This window comes from Ornithodoros turicata, chromosome 2 (assembly GCF_037126465.1).
Source record: "Ornithodoros turicata isolate Travis chromosome 2, ASM3712646v1, whole genome shotgun sequence".
Taxonomy (NCBI): Eukaryota; Metazoa; Arthropoda; class Arachnida; order Ixodida; family Argasidae; genus Ornithodoros; species Ornithodoros turicata.
In genome coordinates this window covers 62,120,940-62,136,922 of record NC_088202.1, presented here as the reverse complement: position 1 = coordinate 62,136,922, position 15,983 = coordinate 62,120,940, and the positions used below count along the sequence as shown (strand labels likewise).

The 15,983-nt window shown below is 46.3% G+C and overlaps 1 protein-coding gene across 3 annotated transcripts in view; it reads right to left on the bottom strand.

Annotated features, from left to right (window-relative positions):
- The window catches only part of LOC135385487 (complement C3-like), a 290,804-nt gene that overhangs the window by 186,969 nt on the left and 87,852 nt on the right, over positions 1–15,983 (bottom strand). For all 3 annotated transcript variants that reach the window (XM_064614824.1, XM_064614823.1, XM_064614825.1), the window contains 5 exons: positions 15,309–15,443; positions 13,169–13,289; positions 7,706–7,759; positions 4,313–4,391; positions 32–260 (listed from right to left, as the gene is read on the bottom strand). In XM_064614824.1, the coding sequence (XP_064470894.1) occupies positions 32–260; positions 4,313–4,391; positions 7,706–7,759; positions 13,169–13,289; positions 15,309–15,443 (618 nt within the window). The remainder of the gene's footprint in view (positions 1–31; positions 261–4,312; positions 4,392–7,705; positions 7,760–13,168; positions 13,290–15,308; positions 15,444–15,983) is intronic.

Sequence of the window (15,983 nt, the reverse complement as noted above, 5' to 3'; positions counted from 1 at the left end):
TGTCCCTTGTTCCCGAAACCGTATTACTTACATTAGCTTCTGTTTTGCCTTTGTTGTACACTGTAACGGGGAGCTGAATGTGCTCGTTCTTCATCACTGAGTAAGGCACTCTGATGTCAAGTAGTATGTTGCCCATCGCAGTTTTAACCTGTAGCGGTCCAGCAACGCAAATACCACCCTCTGGAGAAACCCTGATCGCGCCGACCGTCCACGTGGTTACAGCATCCGGGAAAGATGCTGTATATGTACCTTGTCCTCCCCTGCAGAAGACATATAGCATGTTACAGATGTACAGCCATTCCTCATTGCTCATTAATGATCTGACCTGTAAAGTAATAAATTACACGAAACTCGTAATTGGTGTATTCTCCGAAAGTAGCTACTTGCAGGATCACTTTCGATATTATATAAGTGCAACGTAAGTTACCAGGTACACTATCCTTTTCTATTCTGTTTCGGGTACGTAAAAACTCGACTTTTTCTTTCTGTTTTCGTTTCCGCTTCAAGACGATTTGAATTTGAATTTATTGAATTGAATTTATTCAAGAGATGGGAATGTAACTTGCACTGGCTATGTACAAGGGATGGCCTAAAAGCAACAAGACTGCTGCTTGACGAGGGCACACCCCCAGTGGTAGTGATTTTTCGGTATCTTTCGGATCTTTCGGTAGTGATTTCCGTTTCTGTAGTAGAATTTCGTTTTCATTTACTTGCTATTTTCGATACCGGTTCCAGTTTCTGTATCTTTAATATCGTTTCATGTGTTTCGATATCACGGTATTACGAGGAGGTATGCGCAGTTCTATGTATACGCTACGTTGCCATTTCTTCGCACGCTCTATGCTGTTATTCTATGAACTCCCACACAGCCCTTCTGAACTGTCAACAAACACTTTAAGCCTTACAAGACTTGCTTCATTGCCTCGCATTGCATAACTTCGGCAACTTTCTATGTCACAAGAAGAAAGCGTTCTTTCCAGCAGAGTTCGAGGTAACTCGTTACAAGTAACTCGTTACTGTAACTAAGTTCCTTTTTTTGGTAACTTGTAACTTAACTCGGTACTTTTGCGCTGTGGTAACTTTCAGAGGAACTCGTTCCTTTTTCAGGTAACTTTGCCAAAGTAACTTAAGTTAAGTTCCAAGTTACCTTTAACTCGCTTTTCACTCACGTCCCCACATTTTCTTGGTTTCTCTCCGGTTCCTTCATGACATTTTTTGACATAAAACGTGATATTCAATCAATGACAGTATTTTATTCAGGAAGTAAGAACCGCTGCCATTGAAATGAAGCTCGACCATTGTGCGCCCACAGGGAGTAAGATGCAAAGCGTTCGAATAGACCTCTACCAAAGAAACGTCATCATGACATTAGTAGACAGACTGAAACCGAAACCAATCGGAAGGAGACGGCTGGGTTCCACGAACGGGCACTTGTTCGCTGCCTCCAATTGAAAGAAACGTGTGGACCGAGGGTTACGTCCCTTTTAGGGGACCATATCGTAATCCCCTCAAGACCGTGGCTTTCGGGCGCGACCTTGTTCACCTCTAGCTTCGAGCGTAGTTCAATTCTACCAAATTTTGGCGCTGTCGAACACTATGACGTCATTTGTTTACAAACAGGGAGAGGTCTATTGTTGGACACAAACGAAAACGATCTAAGCGTGTTGCACTCCTCCGCAGGCAACTCAAGGTCTAACTCAACTGCTCACGCGCGCTGTACCTGCGTAATGCTATCTTGTGTCCGAAGTAACTTGGAAGTAACGCGTTCTTTTTCTTAAGTAAATCAGTAACTGCGAGTTACATTTCAGGCTGAAGAACTGCGTTATTAACTTAGTTACATTTTGCACACGGTAATTTGACTTGTAACGAGTTCTTTTTGACGGGTAACTTTGAAATCTTTGCTTTCCAGACCATCTATGCTTGACGTTATGCCGGGGTCACATAACCTCAATTTGGGCAGCAGCAGCCGCAGAGCAAAAGCAGCGGAGCAGTCGGGCAGCGCCACACGAGCGGTCCCATAGCATTGCGCAAGAGCAGCGGCGCTGCCGAGCACCAGAGATCCTCCTCTGGTGGGGGATACGAATTTTTGGTTGCTGTGGGGCCCCGCTGCTCTGCACCCGTGAGAGCCGGTCTCGCGAGTAAATCAGGAGTTTCTGGTATGTACATAAGATGGCACGGACACGCTTGTGATTTGCCAGCGGTTCGAAGTGAGTGTTCGATCACCGGTAAAGCATGAAGTGCACTCTCTGGACATATTTCAGTTGGTTTCTGTTTTGAGTTGGAGTTGGTTTTTGTTTTTGCCGAGGTGTGGGGGGTTCGAGTGACGTTCGGGCCACCGAAGGTAGAGGAGGTGGTGTCCCCCTACACGTGTCCTGGCAAGCGATGATGGAATGTCCCAGCGGGCAGATGCTCATGGCCACGCGCGCTAGGACGGCGGCAGAGTACCGGCTGGCAGACACAGTGGCGCGCGGCAGCAGAGGCACGCCTTCATTGTCGTCCGCGGGCCGCCACACACCGATACATCAGATACATCAGATACACCGATACATCAGACTGGCGGTGACTTGTTTGCAAAGGACGGTGGAGCAAAACAGTACTGGGTTCTGTGTGGTTTTATTCCACAGCACCTGGGCGGTGGGCTCAAGGGGGTCGTGTAGGGGCCTGCGGGCTTTATTTTGTCTGCATCTTTTCCGAGTGCGCACCATATTGATGTACAGTTTTCTTACTACTCTCTCTTTCTTTGTTTCTACCAGTACGGGTCACTAGGCGAACGATAGATGTGTCCCTCGCGATGCACTCCTTCTTAATTGAAATCGCGAAATTGTATCACGTTTTGCGTTACTTATCACGATTCAAAAATGCCTGGAAGCAGTGGCATCGCCATGGCACCACAAGACATCGCTGGACACCTCAGGTCTCCATGAGCAATTGGACGTTAGGCGTTCGTCGAGTTCCCTACCCATCGCCGTTGATGGAAACGTGACTCATTGGTCCTCCAGGATGCCCTGCTCCACCCGGGCGAAGTTCGTTGTCGCTGCCACAGTTACGTTCTTCACGAAACTGATCGACTTCCCTATTTACGAATCGACTGCTTTTTCGGTGCCCTACAAATTCGCTGATTGCGTTCAGTCACGCTCCATGCTCTCCTCTTTCTACAACCAACCCGTTACAAATCTCTGTCGTTGTTGCATCTTCTTTCGAAAGAAGCCAGGCATCAAGCGCTGAGAAGCATCCAGAGCTGAGAAGCGTCCACATAAGCATCCAGCATTGCCCATTGCCAATCGCTCTCTGTCTTGTCCAGGTGTGCAGTCATAGCGTCTTTGGAGAAACCGTTCCACGTCCTGTACTGAACCCGTTTGTGACCCATGCGGTGACCGGCGTGATACCTACTGTATTGGCTGAAGGTGACCGTAATCCTCGATCGAACTGCCGACCGCAGGCGCAAGGTGACTTGAAAGTGTAAATCAATATTGTACTCTCCAGAGCGTACACGTTAGATTCCGCGGCAATTTTCCAAAGCATTGTTTTAAGTAGAGAGGTTATTCCAATGTATGCAAAAATGTAGCGTTGGGACCTATGCGAAAAATGCCTGGTCATTACCCTTAGTAAAAGTGCGCCGTAATTAGCAATGAAGTTGTATAACAGCAGTGAAAGTTTTGTTTGTCCTTTCTTGGTCGCGGCGGGTTGTACGAGCAACAACAAGCGTTCTTGCACAAGAACAATAATCAGTGCTGAGGGATATCGCGCACGATCTTGGACATGCAGACGTGCTAGTAACCACCGACGCCAGCAGACGGCGAAAGAATAGGTGAAACTGACGTCACGACTTCATGAGGTTGACGCGAGGACACCATTGGAGCGACAATCACGTGGATCTCTCATGGCTGCTCTCTACGCTGCTCCGACGTCGTACTGTGCTGTTTACGCCACGGAAGCAAATCGGCGGACGCCCACGAGGTCACAGCTCTTGTCACAAGTTCTTCAGGGCTTTCTTGTGATTGAGCAGTAATAAGGCAACGCTAAGCGAAAATATTCCTCACGATCGCTTCCTATAGACTGCCTTGCAGAGTTTCGTGGAATATAAACTGTCATTTCACTCCTTCTTCAAGAAGCTGTACTTTGTACGAAATTATCTTCTCAGGAGTTACTTTTAAGTTCTTCAACGGTTCCGTTTTCTGGTAACTACATTATATGTCCTGTCTATGACACCATTTTTGTGTAGCATCCTTTTATAATATTCACTACAAAGATGGACTACTAGTAATGGCATAATAAATGGACTATATATTTTTTTTAAATCCTGAATACTTACCGAATTGTAGTGGTACCGAATATAAACATCTCTCTGATATCTCTCCTCAGGCCAATATAGCTCATGTCGTCGTCCTCTTCTGCGTAAAAACATACATATTGTGAACATATTCACAGCTCAGGCGTGTAGGCGATTTCATTTTTAAACACGAATTAAAATATTGCTGTCTGGTGGATGCAATAGACGTGTGTGCCAGCTGTGACCCAGTCAGCGCACGGCGGTTAAGATTTGCAATGCAGGTATGCATTCTACGTCTCGCATCCACTCTCAACGGCGTACCATTCGCACGCAAGGTCATAGCGAAAACGCGTAGCATAAAATTATGTGCAAAGTAGTTATAATAATAACAATACAGAGATTCGTGGGTGCATGCGCAAAATTACGCAAGCTATGGCACAACACAACTCACGCATGCTTACGCTGGCGTGTGGCACACTCTGTGTTGTGAGCTTAAAGGACGAATTAGGTGACATTTAACGTCGCTCGAAATCCTGCCTCATCATTCAAGCTGTCTACCAGGAGTCACCATGCAAAATATTTTCGCCCCGTGGTACGTTATAGCTCTGCCATCGAATTTATTTATTTATTTGTGCCATGTAAAAAAAAAATGATACGGCTCAAAACGTGCCATACAATATACACAATACTGAGTATTGCTTCGAAATAATATCGACAGTTGAAGTATAAAGCAATAGTTCCTTACGAAATACACGTGTACTGCAATACCGCATTAAGTTCCATATCTAAAATCGACAGTATCTCGACAGAATCTCGATATTTACAAAAAAAAAAAAAAAAAATACAGTCGGAGAAAGTAGGCGCAGACGGTGAACCTATTCACACGTGACGTTGGTTTGTTTGTTTGTAACGAAACAAAAGGTGAGAAATTGAACTCGTCGTCACCTGACTTGTTCTGCTACTTCTAACATAAATTCTCACTCCCCGCTTATACATGCTCGAGCTGTGCCGCTGTATGTCACTGGTGACGCGAGGGAAGTAGCATACGTCAGATGTCCTCTAGTTGTGTGATGCCCTCATTTTACGAGGACAAGAATTTTCGATGGTGTGCGGAACAGAGCCCTCGCTCTCGCTGTGTAGGTCACCTAGGCTCATCGTTCTTTCGCAGGACCTCAGTTTATTCGTTGGAGAACGCTCTGCACCGAAAAACCAAAAAGAAAAAAGAGAATTAAGGGTCACCTCAGTGTTCAGTGCTACAGGTACATTCCTATGGGCGCGGCGAATGGCGCCAGCACTATCGAGGTTTATCGCTTCGTGCTCACGTATCGCCCGAACAACACCAGCCACGCCACCGCCTCGCGTTCAGTACCCAATATGTCACCTCCCCGTAAGAAGCAGGTTGGGCCGGTGTACCTGGTGCCAAACGAGTGAAGAAGACCGAGGCACAGCATTTGGAGCGTAAACTGGAGATCGTATGCGCAATCAAGCAAAGAGACAGAAGGCGCGTGTCCTCAGGGAAGAAGATATGCACAGGGTGCTAGAGAGAGGCGGTAAAGATAGAAGCGCAGTAGAGGGCAGCGATCAAGCAGACTGCACTTGAGGAAAAGAAAGACCGTTAAATGCATACCTGCATTGTCTTATTCATCGGTAGAATGGCAATGACTGGCGCTTTTATCTAACTTCGTTTTGAAAGAAGCACAGAGCATTTTATGTATCAAAAGACGTGTGTGTTTCCCTCTTTGTTTTTGGGGAAACCATGTTCTTCGCAAGTCCCCAAGCTGTTGAGTTATTATAGGAGACAGTAAATTTACTGAGCCTGTACACGTTACTCCTGCTTGTGGGACGTTGATCATGTCATTGCGCAACTCCCACCCATGCTGGTGCCCTAGCATCCAATCCTCTTGTGACAGCGTTTGTGGCACTTTAGTGTGTGTCGTTGATTACATTATGCACCGTGGTACTGCACGGTGCAATGTCGTCGTGGATTTTTTCTATGTGTCTGATTCGGCAAGACACATATCTTTGGACACCTGTCCAAGTTAAGCTCTGACGTCACAGCAGCGAGAGTTCCGATAATTTCTATTGGTTCCCGTGAGTGTGTGACCTCCCCTGTGCTGCGCCCTGCTGGAGACCACGCACGCAGTGATGCAAGAGCTTGATGGGTTTTGTTGTTGGCGATGCCGATTTTCTACGCACCTATAAATCCGTAGGTGTAAAACTTGGATTGCTAGCAGTTCACAACGACGCAGTTTTTTTTTTTTTTGCTTTTATCCTTATATTTACCTGGCGTAACTTGAGGTAAAATATTTCAATCTCTTTAAGAGCAGCACGAAGTGGTCTATAATGCCTTCTTGAAATGCGTTGACGCCACACGATGTGCGCGTTAAACGGAGAAAGTGAATCCATTTGTGGGTGTGGCATATGCAATTGGAGTGGATTTACGCGTAAGGTGTGCCAGCATACTTCTGTAACGATATGCTGCTCGCGCCACAATAATGGACTGCGAACAAACCTACATTTCTATCACATGGGGTTTCTTTGACGTGCCCCGTCAAGCTTTTCAACTTGCGCCGGAACTCCCCAAGACACGGTTCTGGAAGGATCGTTTACCTCCCCCACATTGCTACCGTCATCAGAATAGAACTTGTGATCTCCAGCTCAGGCAGGAAGCCAACGCGTTGCCAATTGAGCTACAGAGGCCAGCGGCTCGTTAGGTTGTACGACAAAATGCATAGCACGTTGTACGACTTACCGCGCGCTTTCGCGTAACGACTTGTCGCATACAGCATTCGCATACGCATGGATGTCGACATCCCTACGAGATGTCACTCTGGAACTCAGTGTTCCTAGTACAGCGGTGTCAGAGCTACATTCAATTACACTTTAGTTACCGATCGTTTCATTTGTTTTTCACCACGCAACATGAGTGAACCAGCCACTCTTTGTATTCTGAACGCACACTGCCCGCCATTCTTCTCTTCGTACACAACACATCTACGAGAGAGGCACGTCATCTTTTGTTCGTTCGTCTCCACCTCCGCACCACACCCCGCCGATTGGAGCAGATATATCCAAGCGGTTTTGTCTTTCTTCAACCTGTCTTAGGGAGATGCTGCAACGACCCATTTCGCAAGAATCCGTCCCAGGATGTTTCGCGTTGCGTCGCATCGGAGACGTTCCCGACGAGTTTTGGACCAGAGACCAGCTTCTGAGACAATGCCTTCTCAAAGTGACATTACCTCTGCTCTGAAGGCTAGTTCCAACTTGTCGTGGCACAATTTATGCTCCACTGTATTCACCTAGTGCCTGTGCTCCTGCAATATGTGATCTTCTTTTTTCACAGGTGAGAATAAAGATTGCCCTACTCGCGAAAGTGCTGAGGAAGGGTGTTTTTTTTTTTTTTTTAAGAATGATGTTTTGCTTTCACATACTTACCATCATACCAAGTAGCTTCCCGCTTCGTTCTCTGCCTGTGTTGGCACAATATATCTGAAAGGAAAAGGAGGCGGAATAGAGAAAGGTTTTCTTACATGTATTATTCGTACTATTGGGTCAATAATGATACGCAAAAGAGTGAATGTTCCATTTGCCTACTTACTCCCCTCCAGGCTGTTCTAGGTTCCCTGTACGCACCATTCCCTGTACACTGATCTTTTGTCCTCACGTACCTTCCACACACGCTCTGCTTTTGCCCGCAACGGTGCCTTGATTATCGCTCCGTCTGTGCAGGACGGAGTCCACAGGGATGCGCTACGTACATTATCCATTACAGCGCTAGCTCTAAAGTGAATGTCTAAAATGGTAGGTCCAGAGACTCTGGAGTCTGCGGAAGAGTGTCTGAGGCACCCAGTAAAGTGCTTCCGCCCGCACCCTACAGAGTGCGCCACAGTCTCACGTTGTAATGTCGGCTGGGCCTGCAGAGAGAAAAGGATCCGCGCGTCTGCGCATGCACTGTGGATGGGTGGATGAAATGTAGCTCTTCTGGATTGCAGCACCATGGATAGCGCTAGAGATAGAGAAGCGCCATGGGATGCGGCTTTCTTTTTTTCCCCTCTTTATGATGATTGCTTTGCGGAATCCAATACCGAAATTTGTTCAGTTTAGGTCACATTTTTTGTCACCATGCGAATTGTGTGTAAAGGAACGAGAGTTACAAGTGGTTGGACAACACAGCTCGGGATGCAATGTCTCCCCGCGTCTTAGAAAATCCCAAAACTATTAAAAGCTGGCAGGTTGCATTTGCACGGTGAAGAACGTGGCTGCGATCATATGGGGCACACACCGGGTATAGACGGAAGACGGATATGTGTGCGTTAGCTCACAACGTGCAGCTCACAAAGCATACAAAGCGGTTGAGTGTGTAGCGTTCTGTCGTCTTTCCGCATCGTACCTACGTTTGTTCCAAACCCTTATGAAACTAAATACTGACTTTCTTTTAACATTCTATGCACTTTCTATGTACTCTATTGCTTTCTTATTGATATTTACTGCCTATGGAAAATTACCGATAGAAATTCTAAAGACATCACATGGACTTCTTATTTACATACTGGCTATTGAGTACTGCTCATAGACTGTCTATAGGCAGCCTATTGACTTTCTATTTATCTACTCTGTATTGTGTGTGGCATATAGACTGTCTATAGGCAACTTACTGACTTTTTATTTACGTACCATGTATTGTGTGCAGCGCATAGGCTGTCTAAGAATATGTCGACTTTTTCCTAACATTGATCATATCGCAAAATTTTAGTGCGCCCCCCTCCCCAATGGCTGAAACACTCACTTACGCAAACACGCACTCACTTCACGTAACATTGTTTGCACTCTAATATTGTGGTTTTTATCTTTAGTACCCATTTGCTAAATTATAATGATGAATTAGGAGAATAATTAAAATGCTGTTCGTTTCAAATATTCAAATCGGGTGCAACACTGTTCATAATTTATAATGGTCAGCAACCATATGTGCAGCTATGTGTGCGCGCTTGTTCTCAAGATGTGTTAGTGGCATGTATTCAGTAGAAAGTCATTCAATACAAAAGAACGAAGTCTTATATTTATAACTTTCAAATTGAGTTTTTCCACACCAGAACTCTAAATTGAATTGTTTTCAGATATAGCATCACTGCAAAAAGCCCACAAGAAACATCCTAAAATGAATGCCAAACATTGCTCATTTCATACGCTCTTTGCTGTACATAATACGCATACATACTCTGTAAGCAGTTAGACAACTAGTACTTGACGCTTGAAGATATGACGTACGTGTGCATGCAAAGGAATATTTGTACTTGCTAATATTGTCGGTGATAACAGGACAGAGATAAACTAGGCCTTGTACTGTGAGTACCTTGCTGTACATTTCAGTGACTCAATGTGGGGTATTAACAGAACAAGAATGAAGTTCAGTAAGTGAAGTTGTCATATAAAAGTACAAATTTCTCATAGAGGATACATTCGAAGCTGGTAAACGAGCAATAGACGACTGAAAAAAATCCCAGAATGCTTAGCGTCACCTTGAACAGTGGGAACTTGTGTTATCGGGAATGAGGGGGAGCTATCCAAGCTGCTTCGATTTCTCCTCTCTCGGCCCAGTGTCCACGACATGTCAAGGTCAGCGAAACCAGAACCCAAATGACCGAATAGCGCTTGGTGGTGGTTATGAGTTAGGTTCATACATAGAGGTCTAGGCACTGTGTAAAAGTACAAAAGGACAGGACGAGGAGAACAGACTACAGTGTACGTGTGTAGTCTGCTGCCTCGGTCCTGTCCTTTTGTACTTCTACGCAGTGCCTAGAGCTCCAAGTATGATCAAATTACCATTCTCCCTTCGCCAATGACAGTAAGTTTCCAGCATGCAACACGTGCGCAAGGAGCACTGGAATTTCCAGAAATCGTGTATTCATGAAGAAGCAACACCAAAAAGAGGGATAATGCATACACAAGCAATAATTATAAAAGATACACGGTATTATTTTGCAAAGTTTTCTGAAGCACAACCTTATCATACAAACACACATAGTGCAAAAACAAAAGCCAGCATATAGCAACACTGCCTAAAGAAGTAAGAAAAATAAAATTCCTCTTGAAGGGATATGCATGAATGTTCAATACGCAGATCGTGGAAGTTTGCAACAAGGTAGTATTTCATAAGCTCTTCGAACTCTTACTTCTGAACTATCCGGTTATCCACATATCGCGCGCCATTCAGGAGTTTTAGAAGTACACCGTTCATGTTCTCAAAAGGAAATGAAGAGTAACTCCACAGAGGACCCCACTCACGCACACTGTCTACAAGGTGAATCAACAGGTGTGCATTGTAGGTAATCTGTCGTTTCCCATACAGCGTCTGATACTCTTTGAGGAACCGTACAAGCTCCTCCTTAACTTTGGCTTACAAGATGAATCAACAGGTGTGCATTGTAGGTAATGTGTCGTTTCCCATACAGCGCCTGATACTCTTTGAGGAACCGTACAAGCTCCTCCTTTACTTCGGCTAACATACCTAGCGGCACAGATTTACCAAGAAGAATGTGTATGATGCGCACAAACCGCAGCCAGTTCCGGAAGTGCTTGGTTGGCAATATGCCCCTGGGAACAACAGCAGAGTAAAATAACAGCAAATTTCGCCATTCTGAAGCCTTCCAGTACCTCCATGCTTGAACTGACCGCGTCAAGCGTGATATTTCCCAGGTAGGCTGTAGAGCTTGAAGCATACAGCCTACCTCAGAAATGTAGTTACCCAAGTAAAACATTTCGGGGCCCTTGTGAGTGAACCACATGCATGCTGTTCACCGAACAAAGCCAGACCACACAGCCTGCATGTAGTCCACAAGAAAGCCGACAGGGAAAGAAAAGTATGTCAGAAGGAACAGAAAGTTAGTCCCCTTTATGGCCACGCACAGGTTTCGCTTTCTCCTCTGCTTTAGTTGCATTGCGTTTTAAACTTTCTTCTGTCCTGACCTTTGAGAGGGGGCTTTTCTAATGGATAGACACGAGCAGTGCCTATTCCCACCCCCACCTGCTTTCCCCATGCACACACCACCCCTCAGCCATGCCTTCCATTAAACTGGCTCATGTTCATTACAAGACATCTGGCCACGGACTCCACGGAGCAGTATAGTCTTCATAGTTTTATATGAAAATCTGTATAAAAAAAAACACCCTCTAGTTCTTCTTCAACGTATCTTATTTAGCTTGTTGTTCATCGACTACAATAAATGCATAGATTCTCAAATCTGAATTATTTCCATAAAACTGAGCAACAATCAAAAGCGAAACCAGGTTACTTTCGAACCTGTAATGTAACAGTTCCTGCCTGAACTCTTTCAGTCCAGAGCAATGTGAACAAACAAACATGGAACCATTCGTCGGCCAATGAGGCTTTCGGCGGACTTCGGAGGCGCAAATTTGGAAAAGAAACAAACAAAAGTGGTTGGTGGATTCGAAAGATTCGGTTCGCCGTTTTGGGCACTGGGATTCGGATTCGCGCAACTCGGATCCCTGCCTAGGACTGGAGGATTCGTGGATTCGCGGATTCAGTTGGCACATCCCTACTAATTAGACGGATTTGGTTGTTACCGGCAGCCCTGGCCTGTGACGACGATCGACAATATGCTGAAGTGAGCCCAAGTAGCAAAGAAAGCTCTTGTGATGGAATCTGCAGTGAAATCTGCTAGGACTTCCGTGTGTAGGGATCGACACATGTTAGGAGGTGTACTACACATGCGGAGTCGCCGTGATTCAGGGAAGAGCCCCACGATATTGACGTGAACGTCACTGAAGGGGTTGGTCGAAGGTGGGAAAGGCTTGTGCCGCATAACTGTACCCTGGCGTAGCCAGAGGGGGCTGGTTCTGGGTGCTCAACTTCCGCCGCAATGGTACCTCTGGTAGTGCATTTTGGGTGAGGGAAATGATGGGAGCCTAGTCTCCTATCCTCCTCTCTAGTACTCATAGAACCTGTACCGAAATACATTTTTTCTGGCTACGCCGTTGACATTGTTGTTGCTGACTTTTGCACAATAGAAAGTGAGCGACTGCCAGGTCCAAGTGTGGACCACGGTGTTTCTGATCGGCCACACGTGTGAACTTATGTAGTCCCGCCACCCACCGCTCCTATACGGCGGCGCCTCTGTTGTAACCTCCTCGGCCGCGCAAGAAAGACTTCGCGATTCGGCTCTGCATTCGGACGGACTGCCGTAGCAGTTAATAACTATAGTATGATATTATTAGTCCGGCCTCTTCATCCTTCATCATCCCCCCTCCACATCGTCACACATGAAGCAGCCCTATGAGGCGTTCTGTGTCCTTATTGTGTGTAATAGTAAGTGTTGTATGCAGCTCTCTTACAGATAACGCTCATGCATATCAGAGTCGAACAAATGCGGCGACACCGAGCGAAAGTATCAAGCCAGCCGGGATTTTTTCCGCAACGTGCATCGTGATTCAGTTGCTGGCGTCGGTGTGAGTGTTCAGTCCGATCATCTCGGTACCGACTAACTGAAGCAGCATCATCTATGTCATAGTGCTCAGGACGATCGCTTTCCACGCCGAGGGCGGGAGTTCAGGTGGATTCGAATTCCTGCACCGGCTGCGCTGTCTCAGGTTTTCCCTGGGTTTACCGGCAGACTTTCCAGAGGAACGTCCGCACAGTTTCCACGGAAGTCGAGGATATAGAAGCGGAAGTAACGTAGTAAACGTGTATCGGCAGTATTGCCAACCTCTGTACTATTTTGTCTGCGTTATCCTTTATCTTGACATATCGATGTCAAGATCTTGAGTGCGATCAAATATGCCTAAAAGATGAAAAATTTCATCTCACCACAATGAAGTTGAGAAATGGAAAGCAGCGACCTTTTCATTTAGAGATACAGCGCGTAAACATCAGACACTTACCATGTCTGACTGTAGTCTTTTCGCTGAGCAGAAAGACCCCTGATTTGAGAAAATCTTCGTCCGCATCAGTTCCTCCTCCTACGCCACAACCCAGGTCTTTTGTGTCCAAAGCAGTGGAAAGCTACAAGCATGAAAGAACAGGACACTGTTAGCAGTGCACCTCGGAAAATTCACGTGAAGCCCCAGTGGAATGTGTTGGATCACGAAATTCGAATTGTTCACTTTTTCCAGGGAAATGTTCCGCATGTCTTACGCTGGCTGTGAGACACCTGCCTGCGTAGGTCAGTCAGTTGGTTGGTAGTTTGAAAGTAAGCCGCATACTTGTGTTTAAGAGAGTTGTTCCTGAAAGCTACAGGAGACCACGTATGGTAACTGTCGTACCGTGTCGTACCTTTGGTAGTTTAACCGTGAACGGTTAAACTGCCAACTACATTGCTGTGCGGGCTCGAACTCATTATTTCACGACGCTGAAGATAAAGCTGTGGTAACCTTAACTCGCCGGCGCAGTCGTCTGATGAAGTAGAGAAAGAGAGGCTCAATATAACGAAAATTCCATACGCGTCGACCAATTTCTGCTTACGTTTTTTTTATATAAAAGAAAGAGGGAGGGGCCTTTTTGCGAAATCTGGTTCGAGCCCATGAACAACAACTCGCTATCCATTCCCTTGTGTTCCGAGCCTGGTAATGGTAAAATACGCCATGTACACGTTTGTTGAATTCCTACCGGCAGACAGTCCGCTCGGCAATAGAGGATCAGGAATCAGGTTGAATTCTAGTGGCGGATTGGGGGCACTTCCGGAGCAAGTTTGTCTGCTCTGTGAGGAGCAATTCTATTCTGTTGGCAGGTTGGGGGGGGGGGAGCAGAGCCCGTGTCTTCCAACGGCAGTTCTCGGACAGCCTTGAGCCAAGGACGCTGCATATAGCAACGCAGCCTCATCCACCGAAATCGTCAGATTTGACCAGAACTCCCGCGTAACGTGGCACGTGATTTGTGGTTCCGGTTCCTGTCGCTTCCCTCCCTTCGTTTTTGCTGACATGGCGGAAGCTCTCGCTGCAGGTATTGCTCCCGTGCCTGCTCTTAGTTTGCCTCGCATGCTAGCGCATAGACTTGGGTTGTGTTCGTTTATTGCACTCCAGCAACTCGAGAGTTGACAGAGTCGGCCCTTGGTGGTCGAAAATTCAACGGCGCTGCTCTTGTGACGTCATCACAGTGACTCCCATTCTAAAACTCTCGGGAGTCGCCTCCCAGCGACTCCCGAGAGTTTCGATGTAGAGTTTCGATTTAGAGTTCGTCTCGATGCAGGTCGATGACGTACAATGACTCTCATACGTCACGACTCCGACTCACGGGTCGCGCGAGTTGAATAAAGAACACAACCCCCGTTACTGCTTTCTGTAGCTTTTTGGCTTTCTGTAGCTTTATTATCCGGTCATAGCTGTGTCCGGTCGTGCGCGAGCGTCCCCACCACTCTCGCTCCCTCTAACGGGCGCGCCAATCGCAGATACAGATCGTGTGCCTTTGGCCGGAGCGGGGTGCTCAACCGTGGAGTCGGCTGACTCTTCAAATTTGCCATTGGAATTCAACATTTGACGAAGTGTAGTAGCAGGACTGTCTCTCTCATAGCAGACTCTCAGAAACGGCGTGACAGTCCCATAGAACCGGCAGCATTCACTTTTCGTATCGTGATTGGTAACTTCAAAAAGAAATAAATATTGTCGAGCGGGAGCGTCTGCCTCCACGCATGTCTCCTGAAAGCCAGACGTTTCCGTGACGCTCCGCCAGTATGGTCACATGTGACAGTTCCCTTGCCACATGCGCGCCTTACAGCGGAAACGACCGAAGGAAATCATTCCCACACTTGAGGTCAACTGAAATGAAACGCCCGGCGTCGTAACAATGGTATCACACTGACGTCGCGTATATATCTCTTCGCGCGGGAATTGCAAATTTAAAACTCTGTATATATTCCAATGTTTTATAACGCCTGTTATAAATTATGCCGCTCAATTAGGAGGAAAGCAAAGCAGGCATATTCGTTAAATTTGGGACCACACTACTCGTAGAAACAAAAGCCATCGAATTTATGCCTAGGGAGCGAATTATTCCTTTAACTGTTCCGTGTAGGTAACGGACACTTACCATTTCATTTGTCATAAGGTGGTTACCGTGATGTAATAGCATGCTGTCGACGCCTACCAGTGTGACGACCGCTCCTTCAGGTCCTCCAAATGTAAACCCCACTGCGTTGCTATCGAGAGAGTACTTTAACCAGTCCTGAAGAAAACGCGAGACAGCTATTTAAAAAATGGTAGAAGTTATGAAAACATGTACTCGTGGGGGCGCTCCTTATCATGATACCTCTCAATGCTACACAATACTGTTAATACTCTAGTAGTATTCTACGCACTGCAGTGTACAGGATGTCCATTTTTATTCGTTGCCGATTGTTTACGAAAAGCTACGAAAGTTACACACATGCCGTTTTTGCGGGTGGGCTATGTGTCCAGGCGAACATCCTATGGGAAAGCGCATGCAACTACTGGACGGCTAATTACCGAAAATTCGTTATTTAACTTTTTAATTACATGTTTTCAGGAAAGTGCGAGACAGCAGAATTGGAGCCGGTCATTATTTGAATCCAACGCATTTAAAAAAAATACCAGCGCCGATCTAGTGGTAAATGCGAGGGAAATGTGTTAGCATTAAGCGCCTCCGGTCCATACTTGACTTCCGGGTATCCACTTTCGGTCTGAACCCAACTTCCGGTTGTGACTTCGGGTTGTCCAGTTCCCGTGTATACTTGACTTCCAGTAT